Source organism: Oryctolagus cuniculus, chromosome 11 (genome assembly GCF_964237555.1).
Source record: "Oryctolagus cuniculus chromosome 11, mOryCun1.1, whole genome shotgun sequence".
NCBI lineage: Eukaryota > Metazoa > Chordata > Mammalia > Lagomorpha > Leporidae > Oryctolagus > Oryctolagus cuniculus.
The window spans coordinates 22,244,671-22,266,283 of NC_091442.1; the positions used below are offsets into that span (position 1 = coordinate 22,244,671).

A 21,613-nucleotide genomic window follows, 5' to 3' on the forward strand; every position below is an offset into this window, starting at 1 on the left:
CAGGGAGCTGGATTGGAAGTGGAGCAGCTGGGACTCCAAGCGGCACTCTGACGATGGGTTACAGGCATGCCAAGCAGAGGCTTGACTTCCTCGGTCACAGTGCCCACCCTGTCATTCTTTTTAAAGATCTATTTTCCTATAACATATATATTAGTAACGTATGGCCATGATAAACAAGCTAGCATATGTTACATATACACTGTAGCTAGGAGACTCTAATACTTGTTTAGTAACAGCAATGTGAGATGACAATGGTTTTGAAACCAGTGACTTGGGCAACTAATAATTTTAACATAAATAAACCTATTCGTCCCAGTGTAAAAGCATTGACATTCACGCTGAATTTGAAAACTATGAAAAACTAAAAAGAAATTTCCTCTTATCTAAGTTTTCAAAATAGATATCTATTTTTTTAATTATAAAAGTATGTCATCATTATCAAAAATTTAGAGAACAAAGAAAAGAAAAAAACAAACCCACTCAGAATTCTAATGTTGACATAACTTTTTAAAGGTGCATCTTTTGGGGCCAGTGCTGTGCCGTAGTAGGTTAAGGCATCGGCAACCCACGTGAGTGCCAGTTTGAGTCCCTGATGCTCCTCTTCCAATCAGCTCTCTGTTAATAGCCTGGGAAAGCAGTGGAAGACTGCCCAAGTGCTTGGGCCCCACACCCACGTGGGAGACCCATATGAAGCTCTGGGCTCTTGGCTTCGGATAGGCCCAGCTCCAGCTGTTGCAGCTATTTGGGTGTGAACCAGTAGATGGAAGACCTATCTCTGCCTCTCCTTCTCTGTGTCTGTAACTCTGCCTCTCAAATAAATAAATACATCTTTAAAAAATAAATAGACTTGCATGATCTCTCCAGGGAGTGCACTATTATCGTCTAAACTGTCCCCTGAATGTGACACACATCGGTTGCTGGTTTTTTTCTCTCTCTTCTGAATCTGATTTCCATAATATTTGTTCATGTGAAAGCTTAGCCCTTATTTTGGTGAAATAGAGACAAATTCAAGGTGGGTCCCTGCCTTAAAGGAAAGGGACACTTCTGTACCCCTTGAAGCAGGAAGCTACAGTGATTATATTAGCAAAAGGTCTGAGCCAACAGACAGTACCGACTGCTGGCACTTTCATTTCTTCGTGTCAGCATTAGGTTTTATCAATTTTCTCCCTTCCCCTAAAAGAACAGGCCTATTCCCAGCGGATCGTTGGCCGGGCCTTTCTGCACTGACCTGGGGTACTCAATCTCCATCCTCGTCAGCTTCTCTCGTATCTCCTCGTCGTTGCTGATCAGGTCACAGAATTTCTCCTTCCTTATCTCTATGACCTCAGCGCCCAGGCTCACGAGGGCCAAGGGCCGCAGGTCCCGCTGGTTCTGTGGGAGGAAGACCTGGTACAAGCCCTGGAACAAAGCACAGAAAGGTGACCTCAGAGCCGGCCCCTTCCACCAGCAGCCTTTCCAGGTGGGAAAAACCAGGCCCCCCACAGGCAGTGAGTCCACACAGGGTCACCGAGCAAGGAAGCAATGGGGCAGAGAAATCCAGGGCTCCTTTCCCAAGGTGACGTCCAAGGCCGCTGAGTCCTCGAACTGGGAGAGCCCTGAGAGCACTCCCCGCCCCCCAATTCCTCTCTGAGGCTCTGAGATTCACTCTTTATTTAAAATAGAATTTTTTTTTTTAAATTTGAAAGGTAGAGTTGAAAAACAGAAAGTGAGGGGCCGGCACTGCAGCATAGTGGGTAAAACTGTAGCCTGCAGTGCCGGCATCCCATATGGGCACCGATTTGAGTCCTGGCTGCTCCACCTCTGATCCAGCTCTCTGCTATGGCCTGGGAAAGCAGTGGAAGATGGCCCAGGTCCTTAGACCCCTGCACCTGCATGGCAGACCCAGAAGAAGCTCCTAGCTCCTGGCTTCAGATCGGTGTAGCTCTGGCCATTGTGGCCGACTCGGGAGTGAACCCGTGGATTGGAGACCTCTCTCTGCCTCTCCTTCTCTCTGTGAGAACTCTTTCAAATAAATTAATTAATTTAAAAAAAAAAAGAATGAAAGCGAGAGAGACAGAGAGATCTTCCATCTGCTGGTTCACTCTCCAAATGGCTGTAATGGCTGGGGCTGGCCCATGAGCTTCTTCCGGGTCTCCCATGTGGGTGCAGGGGCCCAAGCATTTGGGCCATCTTCTGCTGTTTTCCCAGATGCATTAGCAGGGAGCTGGAATGGAATTAGAGCAGCCAGGACTCAAACCAAAGCCCACATGGGATACCGGTGTCACAGGCAGCGGCTTAACCTAGGCCACGGTGTCGGCCCTAGGAGTCACCCGTGCACTGAGTCTCCAGCTTTCCTACTTCCACTCTCAACTCTGCTATCTGCTGAGCAAACCCCCTTTCCTTAGGACTTCCCGCCAACATCAAACAGCCAGACCTATTCATGACCCCCCTTTCTCTGCTGCCCCCTTCCTGTCTTTCCCATCCTCTCTCCAGCCCTCCCAGACCCCGGGAGCCCCTGCCCCTTGCCGCAGCTCTTTGCTTGGTCACATCTGGAAGGGAGATGGAGATCCATGGGCACCCTTGCTCCAGCCGCCCTTAAAGAAGGCTCCAGGGATGGGCAGAGTTGGGATTGGAACCCTGGCTGCTGAGCCGCCGATGCAGTGTTTGGTCTTCAACCTCTCAGCAGCCCACGAAGACTCAGGAGAGGAGGGCAGGGCAGCGGCTCGGGGTAGAGGCCTCGGAGATCCTGTCTCCGGCTCTCTTGGGAATCAGGAAGAACTGAGATCACAACCAGGAGGCCTGGATCCAAACCTGGACTTCCTAGATGACTTTGAGCCAGTGATACCTCCTGGATGCTCATCTGTGAAATGGAGCTGAGGATACCCGTCCCACGTGTCTCTGGCAGGCCTTGCACTGGAAAGCTACAAAGCTGAATTTGGAATATGCCACCACCGCTGCCACTCGGCTTCTGCCCCCTGAAGCGAGACCACCTGCAAAGTCTTCAGGGCTCCGAGCCCCAGCCTCGTGTCTCGGGGCTGAGCCTGGAATGAACACATGCTATTTTCCCTCTAAAGCTGCCTAAGATCTCAAAGAGATGGCAAGTGAGGGAACTCCGGGAGACAGGAGGCACCTCCTGCCTGGGTCGTGACAGTTCCAGGGGTGTGAAGGCTCCGCCCATGTTAGCTCTCGTGCAGCAGCCAGAATGGCTGCCCTCTGCCAGCTCCCCCTGAGTGGAACAAATACACACACACATATAAGATACACATTTAGGGGCCGGTGCTGTGGCGTAACAGATAAAGCTGCGGCCTGCAGTGTCAGCATCCCATATGAGCGTAGGTTCGAGTCCTAGCTGCTCTCTGCTATGGCTGGGGAAAGCAGTGGAAGATGGCCCAAGTGCTTGGGCCCCTGCACTCACACGGGAGACCTGAAAGAAGCTCCTGGCTTCTGCCTTCGGATCGGCACAGCTCTGGCTGTTGCAGCCATCTGGGGAGTGAACCAACAGATAGAAAACCTCTCTCTCTCCCACTCTCTTGCTCTCTGTGCCTCTGCTTCTATGTAACTCTGCCTTTCAAATAAATATCCTTTAAAAAAAAAAAAGATACAGATTTAACAGATAAGTAAATAAGGCCTCACACCCACCCTAGGAGAGGAATTCTCATCCCCAGATGTGCATGGTTCAGGAAAAGAAGTTACTTGTCCATTGTCATGCATGTTATTATTGTAACAGCAACAGCAGGGTGGTGACAGCCCCAGCTCCTAGTTCCTGAGCAGTCTGTACTTCCCGGGCCGCCTGTAGCGCCGTGTGGACCGTGCTTAACCTCCTCCACAACCCCCCACACGGCTGCTCCCTCAGTGCCGACCACAGATGAGGCCCGAGGGGAAGGGCCTCGCCCCATCACCAGCACAGAAACCACGGAGCAAGGGTTTGAGTCCAGGCATCCAGCTTCAGAGTCTGTGCTTTGAGCTACTGCGGTGTGAGAAAACTGAGGCACAAAGAGGTCAAGTGACTTGCCCAAGGTGACAAGACACCCAGCGGCCGAGGCAGGGCCTGTGTCCAGGGATCTGTCGGGGAGCAGCACTGTCCTGCCTGCTCTCTCGTCCACCCCTCCCCATCCCAAACACCCAGACAGAGTCAGTCAATTCCCTGCCTATACCTTCAAGCAGCTTCCCTAAGCACCCCGATAAACAGCATACAGGGTTGCGACATCCCATATGGGCACCGATTCGAGTCCTGGCTGCTCCACTTGCCATCCAGCTCCCTGCTAATGCACCTGGGAAAGCAGCAGAGGACCGTGCAAGTGCTTGGGCCCCTGCATCCACATGGGAGACCAGGATGAAGCCTTCGACCTGGCCCAGCCCTGGCCATTGCGGCCATCTGGGGAGTGAACCAGTGGATGGAAGATATCTAACTCTGCCTTTCAAATAAATAAAATAAATCTTAAAAAAAAAAAAAAGAAAAGAAAGAAGACCCTCGGTGTGGCTGCCCCCTCTGCCAATGGCCCCCGTGGCGCCATCTGGTTTACTGTGTTCCAGCCCCCCACCCCTCCCAATCCTCTCTACCTGCTTCTTCCTGCTCCCCTTTCTGGACTGCTCCTCCCTGCCCTAGCTTGCTCTTCTCATCCTTCAGGTTCTCAGCTTAGACATTGCCTCCTCAGAGCAGCCCTCCTGACCCCCACTGAAGCGACCCACCTCCCCACCCTCCTTTCTAACCCCCTTCCTACAACAATTTGCAACTTTCTGTGTACTGCACACCCTCGGTATCCTCAGTGGATTAGATCTGTGGCCCCCAATGGACACAAAATCCTGTAGACGCTCACATCCCTTATATAACAGTACAGTGTTTCTACAAATAACACACCCTCCTGTGTATTTTCAAAAATTATTTCTTTATTGGAAAGGCAGAGCAACAAAGAGAGAGAGATCTCCCATCCACTCCCCAAATGTCAATAACAGCTGGGACTGGGCCAGGCTGAAGCCAGGAGGCTGGAACACAATCCAAGTGTCCTACATGGGCGGCAGGGGCTCAACAACTTGAGGCATCGCCCAGGGTGCACATTATCAGAAAGCTGGGATCAGAAGCAGAGCCGGGACTGGAACCCAGGCACTCCAATATGGGATACAGGCATCCCAACAGTGTCCTAACTGCTGTGCCAGTGCCCGCTCCTGCCTGCCGTGTACATTACATCATCTCTAGAATACTTACCATACCTAATACACTGTAAGCTCTATGTAGTTGCTTACTGTGTTATTTAGAGAATAACAAGAAAAAAAATCTGCACATGTTCAATTCAGATGCTTTTCCTCCCTGAGTATTTTCTATCCACAAGCCAACACTGTGGCACAGTGGGTTAAGCCACCACCTTGGACACTGGCATACCATAAGAGCACTGTTTTGAGTCCAGGCTACTGGGCTTCCAATTCGGCTCCCTCCTGATGTATCCAGGAAAGCAGCAGAGGACAGCTCAAATCCTCCCAGCCACCCTCATGGGAGACACATATGGAGTTCCAGCCTCCTGGCTTCAGCCTGGCCCAGCCCTTGCTGTTGGGGACTGAACGGGTGGAAGCTCTCTTTCTCTCTGCCTCTCCTTCTCTGTCACTGTGCCTTTCAAATGGATAAATAAATCTTAATATGTTTTCCACGGGCTGGCGCTGTGGCGTAGTAAATTAAGCATCCACCTGTGGCATTGGCATCCCATATGGGTGCCGGTTTGTGTCCTGGATGCTTCTCTTCCGATCCAGCTCTCTGCTATGGCCTGGGAAAGCAGTAGAAGATGGCCCAAGTACTTGGGCCCCTGCATCTGCGTGGGAGACCCAGAAGCTCCTGGCTCCTGGCTTCAGATTGGCTCAACTCCAGTCATTGCGGCCATTTGGGGAGTGAACCAGCAGATGGAAGACCTTTCTCTCTGTCTCTCCCTCTGTGTGTGTGTGTGTGTAACTCTACCTCTAATATAAATAAAAAAATATTAAATATGTTTTCCATCCATGGTTGATTGAGCCCAGGTGCGGAGCCCCCAGAGTGGGGAGGCTGGCGGTCTCTGTTGTTTGCCTGTTTGTTGTATGAGGCCCTGTGAGGGCAGGAATTATGTGCTGCCAATGCTGGCATCTCATGCCATGCTTGGAGCATAACAGAGGCTCAAAGGAGTCCCTGTTGAATGAATACTCAGATGGAATCACACGGCGTTAGGGCACAGCTCACTCAGACCAATCTCTGTACTTTCTGATGAGGACACATTCAGAGAGGTAAAGTAATATGCCAAAGGCCACACAGGTAGCTCCTAGAGGCAAAATGAGAAGATCCCTGCCTCCCCCCAACACACACACACACGTCACCTGTTTTCTGCCTGCTCAACCTTGAACACCACTGAGGCCTGCACCTGTCTGTCCCTGTAGAAGCTGGCTCCACACATCCTGCCTCAAACTCTGGGTCTCTCTGCTCCAGGCCCTGACCTCTGCTATTTCCTGGGCTGACCCAGTTCCACACTCCTGCAGTCACCTATTCTGCACCAACAAAGCCAGGGCCTGGAGAGCACAGTGTCACCAGAGCCACCTACAGACGCTGCTTCAAAGGCAGATGCCAGCAAGTGTCTGCCCAGGGCCATCTGGGTGCTGCTCCTGCGTGGAGAGGGGAAGGCCAGGAGCTGGCACTGAGCCCCTACCTACAGCCTCCCCAGGCCTTCCCAGAGAATCAAGCCAACCTCCCTCCTCCAGCATCGCGGGTCCTCTGCAACACTGCCTCTCACTTTGGTCACCCTCTGCACAGGTGCCCATTGCCCAGCTCAGAGCACGTCACTCACAAACACAGGCAAACTGAAGTGATGAAGCGACAGGCTGGGACCGGGCCACGTGATCAAGGACGGAAGCGGCAGGGGAAGAAGATGATTCATGGAACCTGGCCCCATGCCTGGCTGCAGATGTGTTGACCGAAAACTAAAACTGCATCTTTACATATGGAAGGGGCCGCCACATGGCGAGGAAGCTGCTGTCTTGTTTTGTCTTGGGTGGGGGCCTGGCAGGGAGGGGGAGCGAGCTGAAAGCTGCAGGAGGCAGACGTTGCCGGAGCAGAAGGAAGAACTTCCCAGAAGCAGGGAAGCACCCCATGAGCATTGCCCGAGGGCTGGGCTCGAACTCAGGGTGCCCAGGCAGCACCTGCTGTGTTCACCTTCCTGGCCGTGAGGACACGAAGGAGCATGGGGCTGGAGCATGCACTTTCTCCATAGCCTTGGAGATACCGTCACTAGGGCACAGCAGAAAGAGCTGTGTGATGAGGGAGCAGGTCCCAGACTCCGGATGAACAAGCGTGGCTTCAGAACAGCCCCTCCCTGGCAAACAGGCCAGTGCCACCTGCTGGAAAGCCCTCCTGCCCAAGTCCTGTGTCTGCCACTCAGCTGTGCTCCCTCCCCCATCACCTATCTTCAAGAGCAACAAATTTATGGCCACACTTGCTTCATCTGTATGTCTCCCTTCACCATGGGGTTAATATTTCTAATAACTTTTAAAGATTTAGTTAGGGGCCTGTGCTGTGGTGCAGCGAGTTAATGCCCTGGCCTGAAGTGCCAGCATCCCATATGGGCACCGGTTCGAGACCCAGCTGCTCCACTTCTTGTCCAGCTCTCTGCTATGGCCTGGGAAAGCAGTGGAGGATGGCCCAAGTCCTTGGATCTCTGCACCCATGTGGAAGACACAGAAGAAGCTCCTGGCTCCTGGCTTCGGATCAGCACAGCTCTGGCCGTTGCGGCTATCTGGGGAGTAAACCAGAGGATAAAAGACCTCTCTCTGTCTCTCTGCCTCTCTTCTCTCTGTGTAAGTCTGACTTTTAAATAAATAAGTAAATCTTAAAAAAAAAGATTTATTTATCCAAGAGGCAGAGTTACAGAGACAGACAGACAGAGAGGTCTTCTACCCACTGGTTCATTCCCCCACACGGTGGCAACAGCCAGAACTGGGCTGATCTGAAGCCAGGAGCCAGGAAGTTCTTCCGGGTGTCCCATGTGGGTGCAGGGTCCCAATCACTTGGACCATCCTCCACTGCCTTCCTAGACTATCGCAGAGAGCTAGATCAGAAGAGGAGCAGCTGGGACACGAACCGGCGCCCATATAGGATGTCTACATCACAGGCAGAGGTTTAGCCTACTGCACCACAGCACCAGCCCCTTAATAATTATTTTTTTAAAGTTTTAGATTTACAGAAAAATTGGGAAGAAAAGTAGGAGTTCCTAATACCTGCCCACCCCACCCTGTTCCTGCTATTACCACCATCCTGGGTTAGTATGAGTTCTTCCTTACAACCAGTGAACCCGTACTGATACATTGTTACCAACTGAAGTCAACAGGTTATTTAGAAATCCTGTTGGCCCCTAACTTCTTTTGTGCTCTGTGCTCCTACTCAGGACACAATCTTAATATTTTGCTGTGTAGTTTCCCAAACTTCCTTGTCTTCGATGACCTTGATAATGTTGAGGAATACTTATTGCTATGATGTAGGATTTTCTACTGTTAGAAATTTCTAAACTTTCTTATAAAGTTTATTTTAATTTTATTTGAAAGACAAAGCAAGACAGAGGTGGGGGGAGGAGATAGAGAGGAAAGAGGAGGGAAGAAAAGAGGATTGAAGAGGGAGGAGATCTTCCATTCACTGGTTCACTGCCCAAATGCCTACAACAATTGGGGTTGGTCAGTCTAAAGCCAGGAGCCTGAAGCTCCATCTGGGTCTCCCAGGACCCAAGTACTTGAGCCAGCACCTGTTGTCACCCAGGGTACACATTAGCAGGAAGCTGTTTTGGAAGCAGAGGCCAGACTCCATCCCAGGCACTCCCAGGCAGTGGCTTAACCTGTGGTGCCACAAGGCCTGCCCCCACTATTGGGATTTGTCTGATGTCTTTCTCATGATTAAACTGGGGGAGGCGGGTTGAGGATGACCGCAAGGAGAACCACAGAGGTGAAGCACCATTTTCATCACGTCATATGCAGCCTCCCTCTCCCTCGGCTCCATATTGTGCTCTAAGCGAGGAGCAGGGAGCCAAGCTCTCCCTCCTTGAGGGCAGCGTACACATGACAATTATTTGGAATTCCTCTGCAAAGAGATTTATCTCTTCTCTATTATTGATTCAGTAGTGGTTCGTTTATGTCAGCATGTGCTCCTGGATGGTTATTTTATACTTTGGATTATTATCCATTCTGCTTTATTTTGTTGCTCAAACTGTTCCAGTTTTGGCCACAGAGAGCTTTTTCGGCTGGCCTCTGTTGTCCCTTTGAACTGTCCCCATCAATGTAATTTTTTTTCTTATGCTTTCTGATACTACAAAATGTACATAGTTCATCTGGTATATTTCCTGCCCAAGTCCTAGAATCAACCAGTTCTCCAAGGAGCCCTTGTTCCTTTCATTGGGAAGTGGTTTTAGAAACTAAGATCTGGCTTTTTGACTTTGGCCTGGGCAATAAGTTTTCTGGATATGACCCCAAAAGCATGGGCAACAAAAGCAACAATAGTAAATCGGAAGACATCAAATGAAAAAGCTCATGCATAGCAAAGAAAACAAGAGTAAAGAGACTATCTACAGAATTGGAGAAAATATTGTGAACCATACATCTAATACAGAGATACTATCCCAAATATATAAGGAACTCAAACAACTTTGTAGCAAGAAAACAACCTGATTTTAAAAATCAGGAGCTAGGGGCCAGTGCCATGGTTCACTTGGTTAATCCTCTGCCTTGTGGCACCGGCATCCCATATGGGCGCCACAAGGAAGCACCTGGCTCCTGGCTTCGGATCGGCGCAGTGCTGGCTGTAGCGCCCATTTGAGGAGTGAACCAATGGAAGGAAGACCTTTCTCTCTGTCTCTCTCTCTCACTGCCCATAACTCTACCTGTTAAATAAATAAAAAAAAAATCAGGGGCCAGTCTTGTGGCACAGTGGGTTAAGCTGCCACCTGCAAAGCTGGCCTCCCATATGAGCACCCATGTGAATCCTGGCTGTCTTACTTCTGATCAGCTCCCTACAAATGAACTTGGGAAAACAGTGGAAGATGTCCAATGCTTAGATCCCTGGTAACCACACAGGAGACCTGGATGGACTTCCTGGCACCTGCTCAGTCCTGGCTGTTGTGGCCATCTGAGGAGTGAACCATTAGTTGGAAGATCTGTCTGTCTCTCTGTAACTCTCTCCCTCTTTGTAACTCTACCTTTCAAATAAATAAATATACCTTAAAAAATAAATCAAAAGGCCTGAACAGAAATCTCTCAAAGACAGACATACAAATGATCAGCAGGTCTATGAAAAAATGCTTAACATTATTAATCACCAGGGAAATGCAAATTAAAAACTCAATGAGATCGTGAATCACAGCGTTAGAATGGCTTTATAAAAAAGACAAGAGATCACAAATGTTGGCAAGGGTGTAGAAAAAAGGGAACCCTTACACACTGCTGGTGGGAATGTAAACTAGTATAGCCACTAGGGAACTAGGGAACTAGTAGAAGTGGGAGAAGCGCAGCAGTTCCTCAAAAAGTTAAAAACCAGAGCTACCTTATAGCGAGCCCCCTTCTGAGCATGCAGTCAGCACAGTCACGAAGCAGCTGCGTGCCTATGTTCATGGCAGCATCAGTCACAGTGCCCAAGACACAAAAGCAACCCAAGTGTCCACCCACAGATGAATGGGCAAGGAAAATGCGGCGCATACACACATGTGCAACATCATTCAGCCTTCAAGAAGAAGGAAATTCTGTCATTGGTGACAACATGGGTGACCCTGGAGGACATTATATTCAGGGAAATAAGCTGGACACAGAAAGAAAGATACCACGTGACCTCATTTCCACGTGGAATCAAAAAACCCTGAACTTGCAGGAGAGAGAATGCTGACTACCACAGGCTGGCGAGAACAGTGTTGGGGAGGTGTTTCTCAAAGCATCAGAATTCCAGCTGGACAGGAGGAATGGGTTCAGGAGCTCTACCAGATGTGCAACGTGGTGACTATAGTCAATAATAATGTTTTGTATATTTGAACATTGCCAAGGGGTTAGAATTAAATGTCCTCACCACATAAACTTGTTTTATTTAAAAGTTGTTAAGATGCCAGTTAAGGGGCAGGTGTTGTGGTGCAGCAGGTTAAGCCACTGCTTGGGATGCCTCATCCCATTTTGGAGTGCCAGTTCCAGTCCTGGCTACTCTGCTTCTGATCCAGCTTCCTGCTAATATATCTTGAGAGGCAGCAGATGATGGTCCAAGTGCTTGGGCCCCTGCATCCCAGGTGGGAGACCCAGATGGAGTTCCAGACTACTGACTTCAGCACAGCTCAGCCCTGGCTGCTGTGGGCATTTGGGGCATGAATCAGTGGATGGAAGGGCTCTCTGTCTCTATCTCTATCGTCCTGCCATTCAAGTAGATGAAATAATTTAAAAAAAAAAAAGATTCAGTTAAGATGCCCAAATGCCATATCAGAGTGACTGGCTTCCACATCCACTTCCAGCTGCTGACTCCAGCTTCCTGCAGACCCTAGAAGACAATAGTAATGGCTCAACTAATTGGATTCCTGACACCCACCTGGGAGATGGGACTGAGTCCCTTGTTTTGGCCCAGACTAGTCCCCGATTTTGAAGGCATTTGGGGAGTGAACTAGTGAATGGGCGCATACTCTGTCCACTCCCCCTTCTACTTCTCAGGTAAATAAATGCATTTTTTAGAATTTAAATGTGGATTTTAAGTGTGCTCATTGCTATTGGGGTGTCATTTGTTTTAGGCTTTCTCAGTAGACAGAGTGAAAGATGTGTGTTTATATACACACCCATGAATACTTCTACACGTAACCACCTATGAATATACCAAGCTCAACCCGAGTTCACATGATGAGTCCACCTCTAATCCTCTACCACTCGAGTCTTTCTCCCCTCATCTGTAAATCCTCCCTCCAATGGCAAGGAACCTGGCTGCCACCCTCAGCCACCCACTTAACCAGAGTCTCTCGGTGCACCCGTATAGCTGGGTCAGGATGATGAAGCCGTCCCCTTGTGGGAGGCAACTCTACGAGGTGGACAGCGCTTGGGGCAGCGCCTGTGGCTTTCATCTCAGCAGCTCCGTTCCCAAAGCTGCTCGTGTCAGCAGCTTTCCTGCCAGCCCCTCATCGGTCTCCACACACACAACAGATTCACCCGGCACCGGCATCATCTGCACTCGCCTGAGCTCTGCTGAGCTTCTGAGCAATGATTTTTTTCTTTTTTACAAACTGTACACAGTAAGTTTCTGTCTTTGTGCTATAATGTTCTGTGGGTTTGACAGATGCTTAATGTTTTGTGCCCACCATGAAAGCACAGAGTTGTTTTCCTACCTAAACATGCACTGGGCTTCAAACATTCATCCCATCCCTGAACTCCCAACAGCCAGCAGCCACTGATGGTGCTACTACCTCCACAGCTGTGCCTTTTCCCGAATGGAACAAAACAGGATCAGATAATACTTAGTCTCTTCCATACTGGACTCTTTTTTTTTTCTTCAAGATTTATTTATGGATTTGAAAGGCAGAGTGACAGAGAGAGACAAAAGGAGGAGGAGAAGGAGGAGGGAGGATCTTCCTCTGCTGGTTTGTTTCCCAGATGGCCTCAACACCCAGGTCTCTGCCAGACTGAAGCCAGAAGCCAGGTCTGGCCTCCCGCATGAGTGGCAGGGGAGCCATCCTGGATTCCCACATGGGTTGCAGGGTCCCAAGCACTTGGGACATCATCCACTGCTTTGCCAGGTGCATTAGTGGGAATCTGGACTGAAAGTGGAGCAGCTGGGACTTGACCCATCACTCCAATATGGGGTGCTGGAGTCACAGTGGCAGCTTAATGCACTGCACCACGACACCAGCCCCATACTGGATTCTTTCACTGATATTTATTTCATTGAAGATTATGCTATGTTTCCTCATAGCTTAATAGTTCATTTCTTTTACTGATGTATAATATTTTATTATATAAATATACCAGTCACCTTCCCATATAAACTTTACAATCAGTTTGTCAATATCCACAAAATAACTTGCTGGAATTTTGATTGTTATTGCATTGAATCCACACACCAAATAGGGGAAATTTGATGTCTTAACAATACTGAGTCTTTCAAAGCATGTATTCAAATATTTACCCATTTATTTAGATTTTTTTAGTACTTAAATAGATTTATTTTATTTATTTGAAAGGTAGACTTACAGAAAGAGAGAGATCTTCCACCCTCGGGTTTGTTCCCCCTATGCCTGCAACAGCTGAACCAGGCTGAAGCCAGGAGCCAGGAGCCTCTTTCCAATCTCCCATGTGGGTGCAGAGACCCAAAAACTTGGGTTTTATTTTGCTGATTTCCCAGGCACATTAGCATGGATCTGGATGGGAAGTAGAGCAGCCAGGACTCAAACTGGAGCCCATATGAGATGCCAGCATCACAGGTGGCAGCTTTACCCATAACACCTGCCCCCAGTTTTTTTTTTAAGATTTATTTATTTATTTGAAAGGCAGAGTTACAGAGAGGCAGAGGCAGAGGGAGAGAGAGAGAGAGACAGAGAGACAGAGAGACAGAGAGAGAGAGAGAGAGAGGTCTTGCATCTGCTGGTTCACTCTCCAGATGGCCACAATGGCTGGAGCTGCACTTATCTGAAGCCAGGAGTCAGGAGCCTCCTCCTGGTCTCCCATGCAGGTACAGGAGCCCAAGGACTTGGGCCATCTTCTATTGCTTTCCCAGGCCATAGCAGAGAGCTGGATCAGAAGTGGAGCATCTGGGACATGAACCAGCATCCATATGGGATGCCGGCACTGCAGGTGGCAGCCTTATCCACTACACTACAGTGCTGGCCCTCCCTCACCCCCCAGTTTTTTTAAAAAAACAGATTTATTTATTTGAAAGGCGGAGTGACAGACACAGAGAGGAAGAGACAGAAGGAAAGATCTGCCATACACTAGTTCACTGCCCACATGCCCACATTAACCAGGGCTAGGCCAGGCTGAAGCTAGGAACCAGGAACTCCACCCAGGTCTCTCACATGGTGACAGGAGCTCAAATATTTGGGCCATCACTGTAGCAGGAAGCTGGATCAGAAGCAGAGTATCTAGGGGGCAGGTATTGTGTCATAGCAGGTAAAGCCTCTGCCTGTGATGTCAGCATCCCATATAGGCACATGGTTTGAGACTCCCTGCTAATGCACCTAGGAAAGCAGTGGAAGACGGCCCAAGTGCTTGGGCCCCTGAACCTATGTGGGAGACCCAGAAGAGGCTCCTGGCTCTGGGCTTCAGCCTGTCCCAGCCCCAGCCATTGTGACCATTTGGGAAGTAAACAAGCAGATGGAAGATTTCTCTATTTCTCTCTCTCTCTCTCTCTCTCTCTCTCTCTCTGTAACTCTGCCTTTCAAATAGACAAATATTTTCTTAACAACAAAAACAACAAAAAATAAAAACCAAAACCAAAAACAAACAAACAAAAAAGAAACAGAGTATCTGGGACTCGAACCATTCACTCTAATATGGTATATGGGCATCCCAAGCAGCAGCTTCATGGCTGTGCCACAAAGCCCGCCCCCCCGGCCTCTCTTATACCTCTTTTATCAGAGTCACAGTTTTCTCTCTGTGGATCCTAAATGTATCTTGTTAGACTTACATATAAGATTTACATTTTTGGTGCTATCATAAATGATAAATATGTTTTCAGCTTCAAATTCCGATTGTCCATTGCTGTTATACAGAAGTCAATTGAGGGGCTGGTGCTGTGGCACAGTGGGTTAAGCTGCCACCTGGAATGCTGGCATCCTCTATCCAAGCACTAGTTCAAGTCCCAGCTGCTCTGCTTCTGATCCAGCTCCCTGCTAATGCACCTGGGAAAGCAACAGAGGATGGCCCAGGTTCTTGGGCCCCTGCCATCCACATGGGAGACCTAGATGGAGTTCCAGGTTCCTGACTTCAGCATGGTGCACCTCTAGCTGTTGCAGCCATTTGGGGAGTGAAGCAGCAGATGGAAGATCTCTCTGTCTCTGACCCTCCCTCCCTGTCACTCTGCTTTTAAATAGATAAATCTTAAAAAAAAAAAAAAAGAAGAAGAAGAAGGAGAAGAAGAAAGGAAGAAAGGAAGAAAAGAAAAGAAAAGAATAAAAGAAAAAGAAAGCTTGGCTTTTGTATACGAACTTGTATTCTGTGACCTTAGGATAATCACTTATCGGTTTCAGGGGTGTTTTTATTTTTTGGAAGTACCTTCACGGACAATTATGTCACCTGAAAACAGAGGCAGCTTTGTTTGCTCTGTCCCAGTCTGGCTCCTCTTCCCTCCCTTCCTCGTCGTCACTCACTCTGGCTAAGACTTGCGGGGCAATGTTGAATAGGAGTGGCAAGAAGGAACACCCTTGCCTTGTTCCTGGATTCTTTTAAGGCAAGTCCCAGCTGTCACATCACTTCATCTATAAATATTTTGATATGTATCTTCTAAATAGGAAGACTCTCTAAAAACATAGCCACAATATGCTTATCATATCTTTAAAAATCAACACTATTTCTTAATACCACCCGACACAGGGAGGGGAGCTTCTGAAACCACATCCTCATTACTCAGCACACCCAGCCCGCTCTATCGTCAACAAGGCTCTCTGCACACATACCACAATTTCTCCTTGCTCCACGGTGTGGATCCTCATGTAGGCACCCACGGCAGCCTCTTTCGGGAGCTCCCCATACTTGGTGTTGATCATAGGACATTTGATCAAATGAGCATCCCTGGACCTGAAATATGACAGCTCATTAAAGAGACCCGAGTATATAACACAGTGGGCGCGAAGCTCCTCACCAGATGGCAAGGGGAGAGCTCCTGTCCCTGGAGAATTCCCACCCCCAGAAGGGAGACACTGACTCCCGCTGTTAGGAATGGGTGAAAGGTACAGGGAGGGGGGCTGGAAGGGGGCAAGAGCCCACGGAGCACCTGAAGGTTACACGGAGGAAAGATGAGAAGTCTGGGCTGGTTACTTAGGCCCAATGTGAGGAAAGAATTTTTTTAAAGATTTATTTGAAAGACAGAGTTACAGAGTAAGGAGACACACACAGGGAGGGAGAGAGATCTTCCATCCACTGGTTCACTCCTCAGATGACTGCAATGGAACCAGGAGCCAGCAGCTTCTTCCAGGTCTCCCACATGGGTGCAGGGGATCAAGCACTTGGGCCATCCTCCACTGCTTTCCCAGGCACATTAGTGAGGAGCTGGATCGGAAGTGGAGCAGCCGGGACTCAAACCCATGTCCATAGGGGATGCTGGGGTCACAGGCAGAAGCTCTACCACAGCACCAATCCCAGGAAGGGATTTCTAGGCTTGAGTGTCGAAGTGGAACAGCCTGCTCTGGCAAAGAGGAAGCTCTGTACCCTGAGAACCCAGCAGAAGCTGAGGCTCTTTTTAACAGGAAGGCTTGCTTCTCTGTCCACAGACAGGTGTCCTCAGGCAACACGCAGGCCCTGTGTGCTGGCCACGTGGGAGGTCCTGTGTGCTGGCTTTGATCTCTGTCTAGGCAGAGGGAAGCCATTGGATAAGATACAGGGAAAGCTCAATTAGCGGCTGAGAACATAGGACCCAGCCAGCACACAGAGAAGACGGGCTTTGGCTCCCACTGCCCAGGGCATGGATGTGAAAGGTGCATGCCAGCGATTTATTTGCTTCTGGGTCCAACCTGTCCCTTCTCCCTTCCCGATTCTCAGCGGAGGAGCTGGATCTGGGTTGCGACAGTCCTTGGAAGGCACATCAAGGGAAGAAAACCTGACTCAGAAGTCAGGAGGCGCTCACCATGGAGGGGGCAGAGGGTGGGAGTGTGGAGGCCCTGGGGGCAGTGTGGGGGCTCTGCACGGCTGCTATTACTAGTATCCATGCACTATTTCCATGTTGTGTGTAACAGAAAGGAGTTGTGTTGTGCTGGGCCCAGGCTGGGCTGGTTCTCGCCCAGGGTTCTTTTCTGCTGCTCGTCCTCCTCTCCGGGAAAGGCCAAAGTACAGACAGACATCAGTGTCCACCTGTGCCAGCTGTGACCATCACACCAGACAACATGACTGATGATAAGACTGGGTGCAGGGCCAGCCTTAAGTTGCCCCCTGCAGTGCTGGAGTCCCAGATGAGCAACAGTGTGAGTTCCAGCCACACCACTTCCGATCCAGCTTCCTGCTAATGCACTTGGGAAGGCAACAGATGATGGCCTGAGTGTTTGTGACCCTGCCACTCATGTGGGAGACCCTGATGGAGTTCCTGGCTCCTGGCTTCAGCCTAGCTCAGCCCCAGCTTTTGCAACCATCTGGGGAGTGAAGCAGCAGATTGAAGATTCTCTCTCTCTCTCTCTCTCTGTCTATCATTCTGCCTTTCAAGTAGGTAAAATGTTTTTTAAAAATAAAAAAACACTGAGCATTAATAAGCCACTCAGGTTTGACTCCTGGCTCTGCTGCTTCCTACATGTGGGACCTTGAGCAGGCAACCTGATGTCCCTCTGCACCTTAGTTTTCTCACCTGAACCTTGGCAGTGATAATCACGGACTTACTTCCGGAGTTATTGTCAGGTTTAAATTAGATACCGCAGCACAGGGCACAGAAGAGGATTCTGTAAGTGGTAACTCTATGTATAATTATCACTATCTCATTTAATTGCTGGCTCGCAACAACCCTGAGACTTAGGTGCTATTATTATCTACAAAGAAACAAGGCTTAGAGAGGTCAAGTCCCTTGCCCGGAGCCACTGAGCTATAATAAGTGGCCGAGCAGGACTTGAACCCTGATTACACCGAATGCAAACCCAAGATCTTCTCTACCGTCCTGTAGGTGCCTCGCATAGATGGGTGGGGTTTCCTGAAGAAGCTCTGAATCAGAAGGCCCAGCAATGCGCACAAAGAACGTCACAGCCAGATCTGCCTCGCCCCTTCTTCCTTAGATAGGCTCCTGGCAGCCACCTAGAATGTCTTGTGACAGGCAGAGCGCGCCGTCCTGGACGCCAAGTCTGGCCCCTCCATAGGCTGCCGAGCGCATGTGCCGCTCCCCTCAGGGTTGCCCGGCGTCTGTGCTTCCAGCACCCTCCACTCTGCCGTGTGAGCCACGCCCCCTTCCAGCCACGGCCCAGACCCCCCTCTCCGCCAGGAGCTGAGCTTACTTGATCTTGGGGCCCATCATCTTCGGGAGGTTGCTTCCTGAGGTTTGGATCTTCCTGCCCAAGCTCGTCCTCTGCTGCTCCCCGGAATTCTGGAGATGCAGAAGTTTCAAAGAGCTGAAGTCCTGGAGAGGATAGGATTTGATCTGGAACTGCTTAAACCTCTCCTTGGGAGAGGATTCTGTTGGAAAGAGCACAGGAAAGCACGTTACTAGGTCTCTGGACAGCTGAAGATGGCAGTGGCGGCGCCAGAAGTTCTGCAGAGCCTTTGCCTTAATAGTGCGGTGCATGGAGAAAGTAAGAAGCAATTAAGAGCAGGACGTGCCGGCCTTGATGTGACGTCCCTGCTGTACAGGGACAAGCGCGATTCGCCTGATTGAGAAGGTAAGAGGAACGGCAGAATTCAGGTCACCCGGAACTCAGGGGCTATTAGATCCAAAGTTCACATCTTCCTTTAATAGGGAATGTCCACCACAGCTTTCAACCTGGGGCGGGGCGGCACTCAAAGATGACCTGGAGACAGGCCAGAGCCCAGGACAGCCCGGTGTGCCCAGGAGTTGTGGTCAGATCACAGGCAGAATTACAGATAGGGTTGTGCTGCGTCTAGCTCAGTGCCGCAGGGGCTAGGCCCTCCGTGAGAGCGATTGCTCCGAGGCGACACTCCTCAGACGTCAAAAGGAGCAAACCGACTGCTCAGCACCATTATGCTTGGTGACAGAAGTCAGACACCCGAGTGTCACTGAGGTGGTGTCCACTGAAGGGACAAATCCATGCGACAGAGGTGGGAAGTACATCAGTGGCTGCCTAGGGCCAGGGATGCGGGCTGGAGATCGACTGGGAAGAGGCATGAGGAAACTTCCTGGGCGCTGGAAATGTTATACAGCTTGAGTGTGGCAGTCACACAAAGGTACACACTTGACAAAATGCAGTGAACTATACGTTTGAAATGTGTATCTTATTGTATAAAAATCACACCTCAATCACGTTGATTAAACAAGGAGATGTTGGAGTGGGAGTCTGGCAGAGTGGTGGATGCCTCCGTACCATATCAGAGGGCCTGGGCTCGAGTCCTGGCTCCACTCCCAGTTCCAGCTTCCTGCTGATGCACACCCTGGGGGCAGCAGGGGATGACTCAAGTAGTTGAGCCCATGCCATCCATGGAGGAGAGTCAGATTAAGGTCCTGGCTCTTGGCATCAGCCTGGCCCAGCCCCAGCTGTTGAAGGCATTTGGGGAGGGAACCAGCAGATGGAAGAATGATGTGTGTCTCTCTGTCCCCTTCAAGCAAATATTTTAAAGAGGTCTTTGGCCGGCGTTGCAGCTCAATAGGCTAATCCTCCACCTGCGGTGCCAGCACGCCAGGTTCTAGTCCCAGTCGGGGCGCCAGATTCTGTCCCAGTTGCCCCTCTTCCAGTCCAGCTCTCTGCTGTGACCTGGGAAGGCAGTGGAGGATGGCCCAAGTGCTTGGGCCCTGCACCCACATGGGAGACCAGGATAAGTACCTGGCTCCTGCCTTCGGATCAGCGCAGTGCACCAGCCACGGCAGCCATTGGAGGGTGAACCAACAACAAAGGAAGACCTTTCTCTCTGTCTGTCTCTCTCACTGTCCACTCTGCCTGTCAAAAAAAAAAAAAAAAAAAAAAAAAAAAGAGGTCTCTTAGGATGGCATTTGGCCTAGTGGCTAAGACACTGCATCCCATGTCAGAGCACCTGGGTTCAATACTCAGCTCTGACTCCTGACTCCAGCTTCCTGCTAATGCAGACCCTGGGGCATTCGTGATAGCCCAGGAGCTGGGTCCCTGCTGCTCACACACAGACCTGGGCTGAGCTCATATTTCCTGGCCCAGCCCTGGCCACTGGGGGGATTTACAGAGCGAATCAAGTCTCACTCTATCTCTTCTCCCTTTGTCCCTGTGCCTTTCAAGTAAACAAATAAATAATTTTTAAGAGAAAGCACTAAATGTTATAATCAGCTATCAAAATTAATGTTGACAGAACTAAATCCACAGTTATGAGGAGTGGGCATGGCCTAACACAGAGTAGGCGTGGCCTAACACTGCACAAATCAGACACTGAGCATGACCTTTTGGAAAGGCATTTTGGCAACAACGATCAATATTTTAAATGTATATTGGCAATATATATTGGGTCAATTAATTGATTTGGTAATTCTGATAATTTTTTCAATATGTTTCCTTGCACAGGATACAAGATAAACACACCAAGAAATTTGTCCCAGTAGGGTAAAAAATTAGACTATGAACAATCAGAAATAACTCAAAATGTATAAAAGATAATTAAAGGAATTATGATACATCCACATAAGAGAATAAAACTCCACTGCTTCTAGCCAGAATGGGATAACCGGAACTCGATTTTTCTTCCTGTTTGAAACTACTAAAATACTGGGCAAACTTATGGAAAAAAAGGTTTTTTTAAATCATTGAACACCAGGAAATAAAGGATAATCAACCTTCTAAGATACAAAATGAATGAGGTGAGCTCCTCTCTTTTTTAAAGATTTTTATTTTTTATTTATTTGAAAGAAAGAGTTATGGAGAGAGACAGAGAGAGACGTACACACACACATCCTCCACCCACTGCTTCACTCCCCAAATGGTTGCAACAGCTGGGGCTGAAGCCAGGAACCCAGAGTTTCTTCCAGGTCTCTCATGAGGATGCAAGGATCCAAGCACTTGGGCCATCTTCCGCTGCCTTCCCATTGGCAGGAAGCTGGATTAGGAATGGAACAGCAGGGTCTCGAACTGACAACCACACAGGACGCCAGCATCACAGATGGAGGCTCAACCCACTGTACCACAGCACCGGCCCCAAGCTCTGTTCTTGCCCTGAGCTCACTGCTTGGAGATTTCCTGGACTGTAGTGCAGAGAGAGGGCACTCAGGCAGAGCCCAGAGATCTCCCTGTATTGGTGAGACAGAAGAGAGGGGAGGGCAAGGCAGCCGGACTCTGCAGAGCAGGACACAGAGCTGTACACAGACAGACCTGCAGAGGGACCCCTGGAGGCTCAGCACACGGGTCTAGGAGGATGGCCCCGGCCCCCACCTCCTGGTATCCGCACACTTATGTAATGCCCTCCCAGTAGCAGGATGCAGCACAAGTTACAGGATGGGGCACCTGAGACCAGGTTCCTAAATGCCCATAGCTTCCACCTAGGACACGCTCTCCGCCACGCTCTCTCAGTCAAGCTACCACGTCATCCAACAGCCCTGTGAAGATACGCAGGAGACTAGGGCCACAAGCTCACGGAACCCAGGGCCTCCTGAGTGAGCTTGAAGTGGATTCCCCCAGCCAAGCCTTCAAGTGAGACCTCAGCAATCATGAGATATCTTGAGCCAGAGGCACTGAAAGCCATACCCCAATTTTTGGCCCACAGAAATTGGGAGATAACAAATATTTGCTGTTTTACATTGCTAAGTTTTTGGGTAATTTGTTACACAAGGACAGATACTAAAAAGCAGCAGCGCTCACATGGGATCAGGACCAGTCCCTGCCTGCAACTATTA

General features: G+C 49.6%; 1 protein-coding gene across 3 annotated transcripts in view; it reads right to left on the bottom strand.

Annotated features, from left to right (window-relative positions):
* Positions 1-21,613, bottom strand: part of CNBD2 (cyclic nucleotide binding domain containing 2) — a 96,482-nt gene that overhangs the window by 50,136 nt on the left and 24,733 nt on the right. For all 3 annotated transcript variants that reach the window (XR_007919328.2, XM_002710782.5, XM_051845079.2), the window contains exons 9-11: positions 18,093-18,270; positions 15,585-15,705; positions 1,229-1,398 (exon numbers count right to left, since the gene is read on the bottom strand). Coding sequence is in view for 2 of the 3 variants with exons in the window: in XM_002710782.5 (XP_002710828.2) it covers positions 1,229-1,398; positions 15,585-15,705; positions 18,093-18,270 (469 nt within the window). In the remaining variant the exon portion in view is untranslated. The remainder of the gene's footprint in view (positions 1-1,228; positions 1,399-15,584; positions 15,706-18,092; positions 18,271-21,613) is intronic.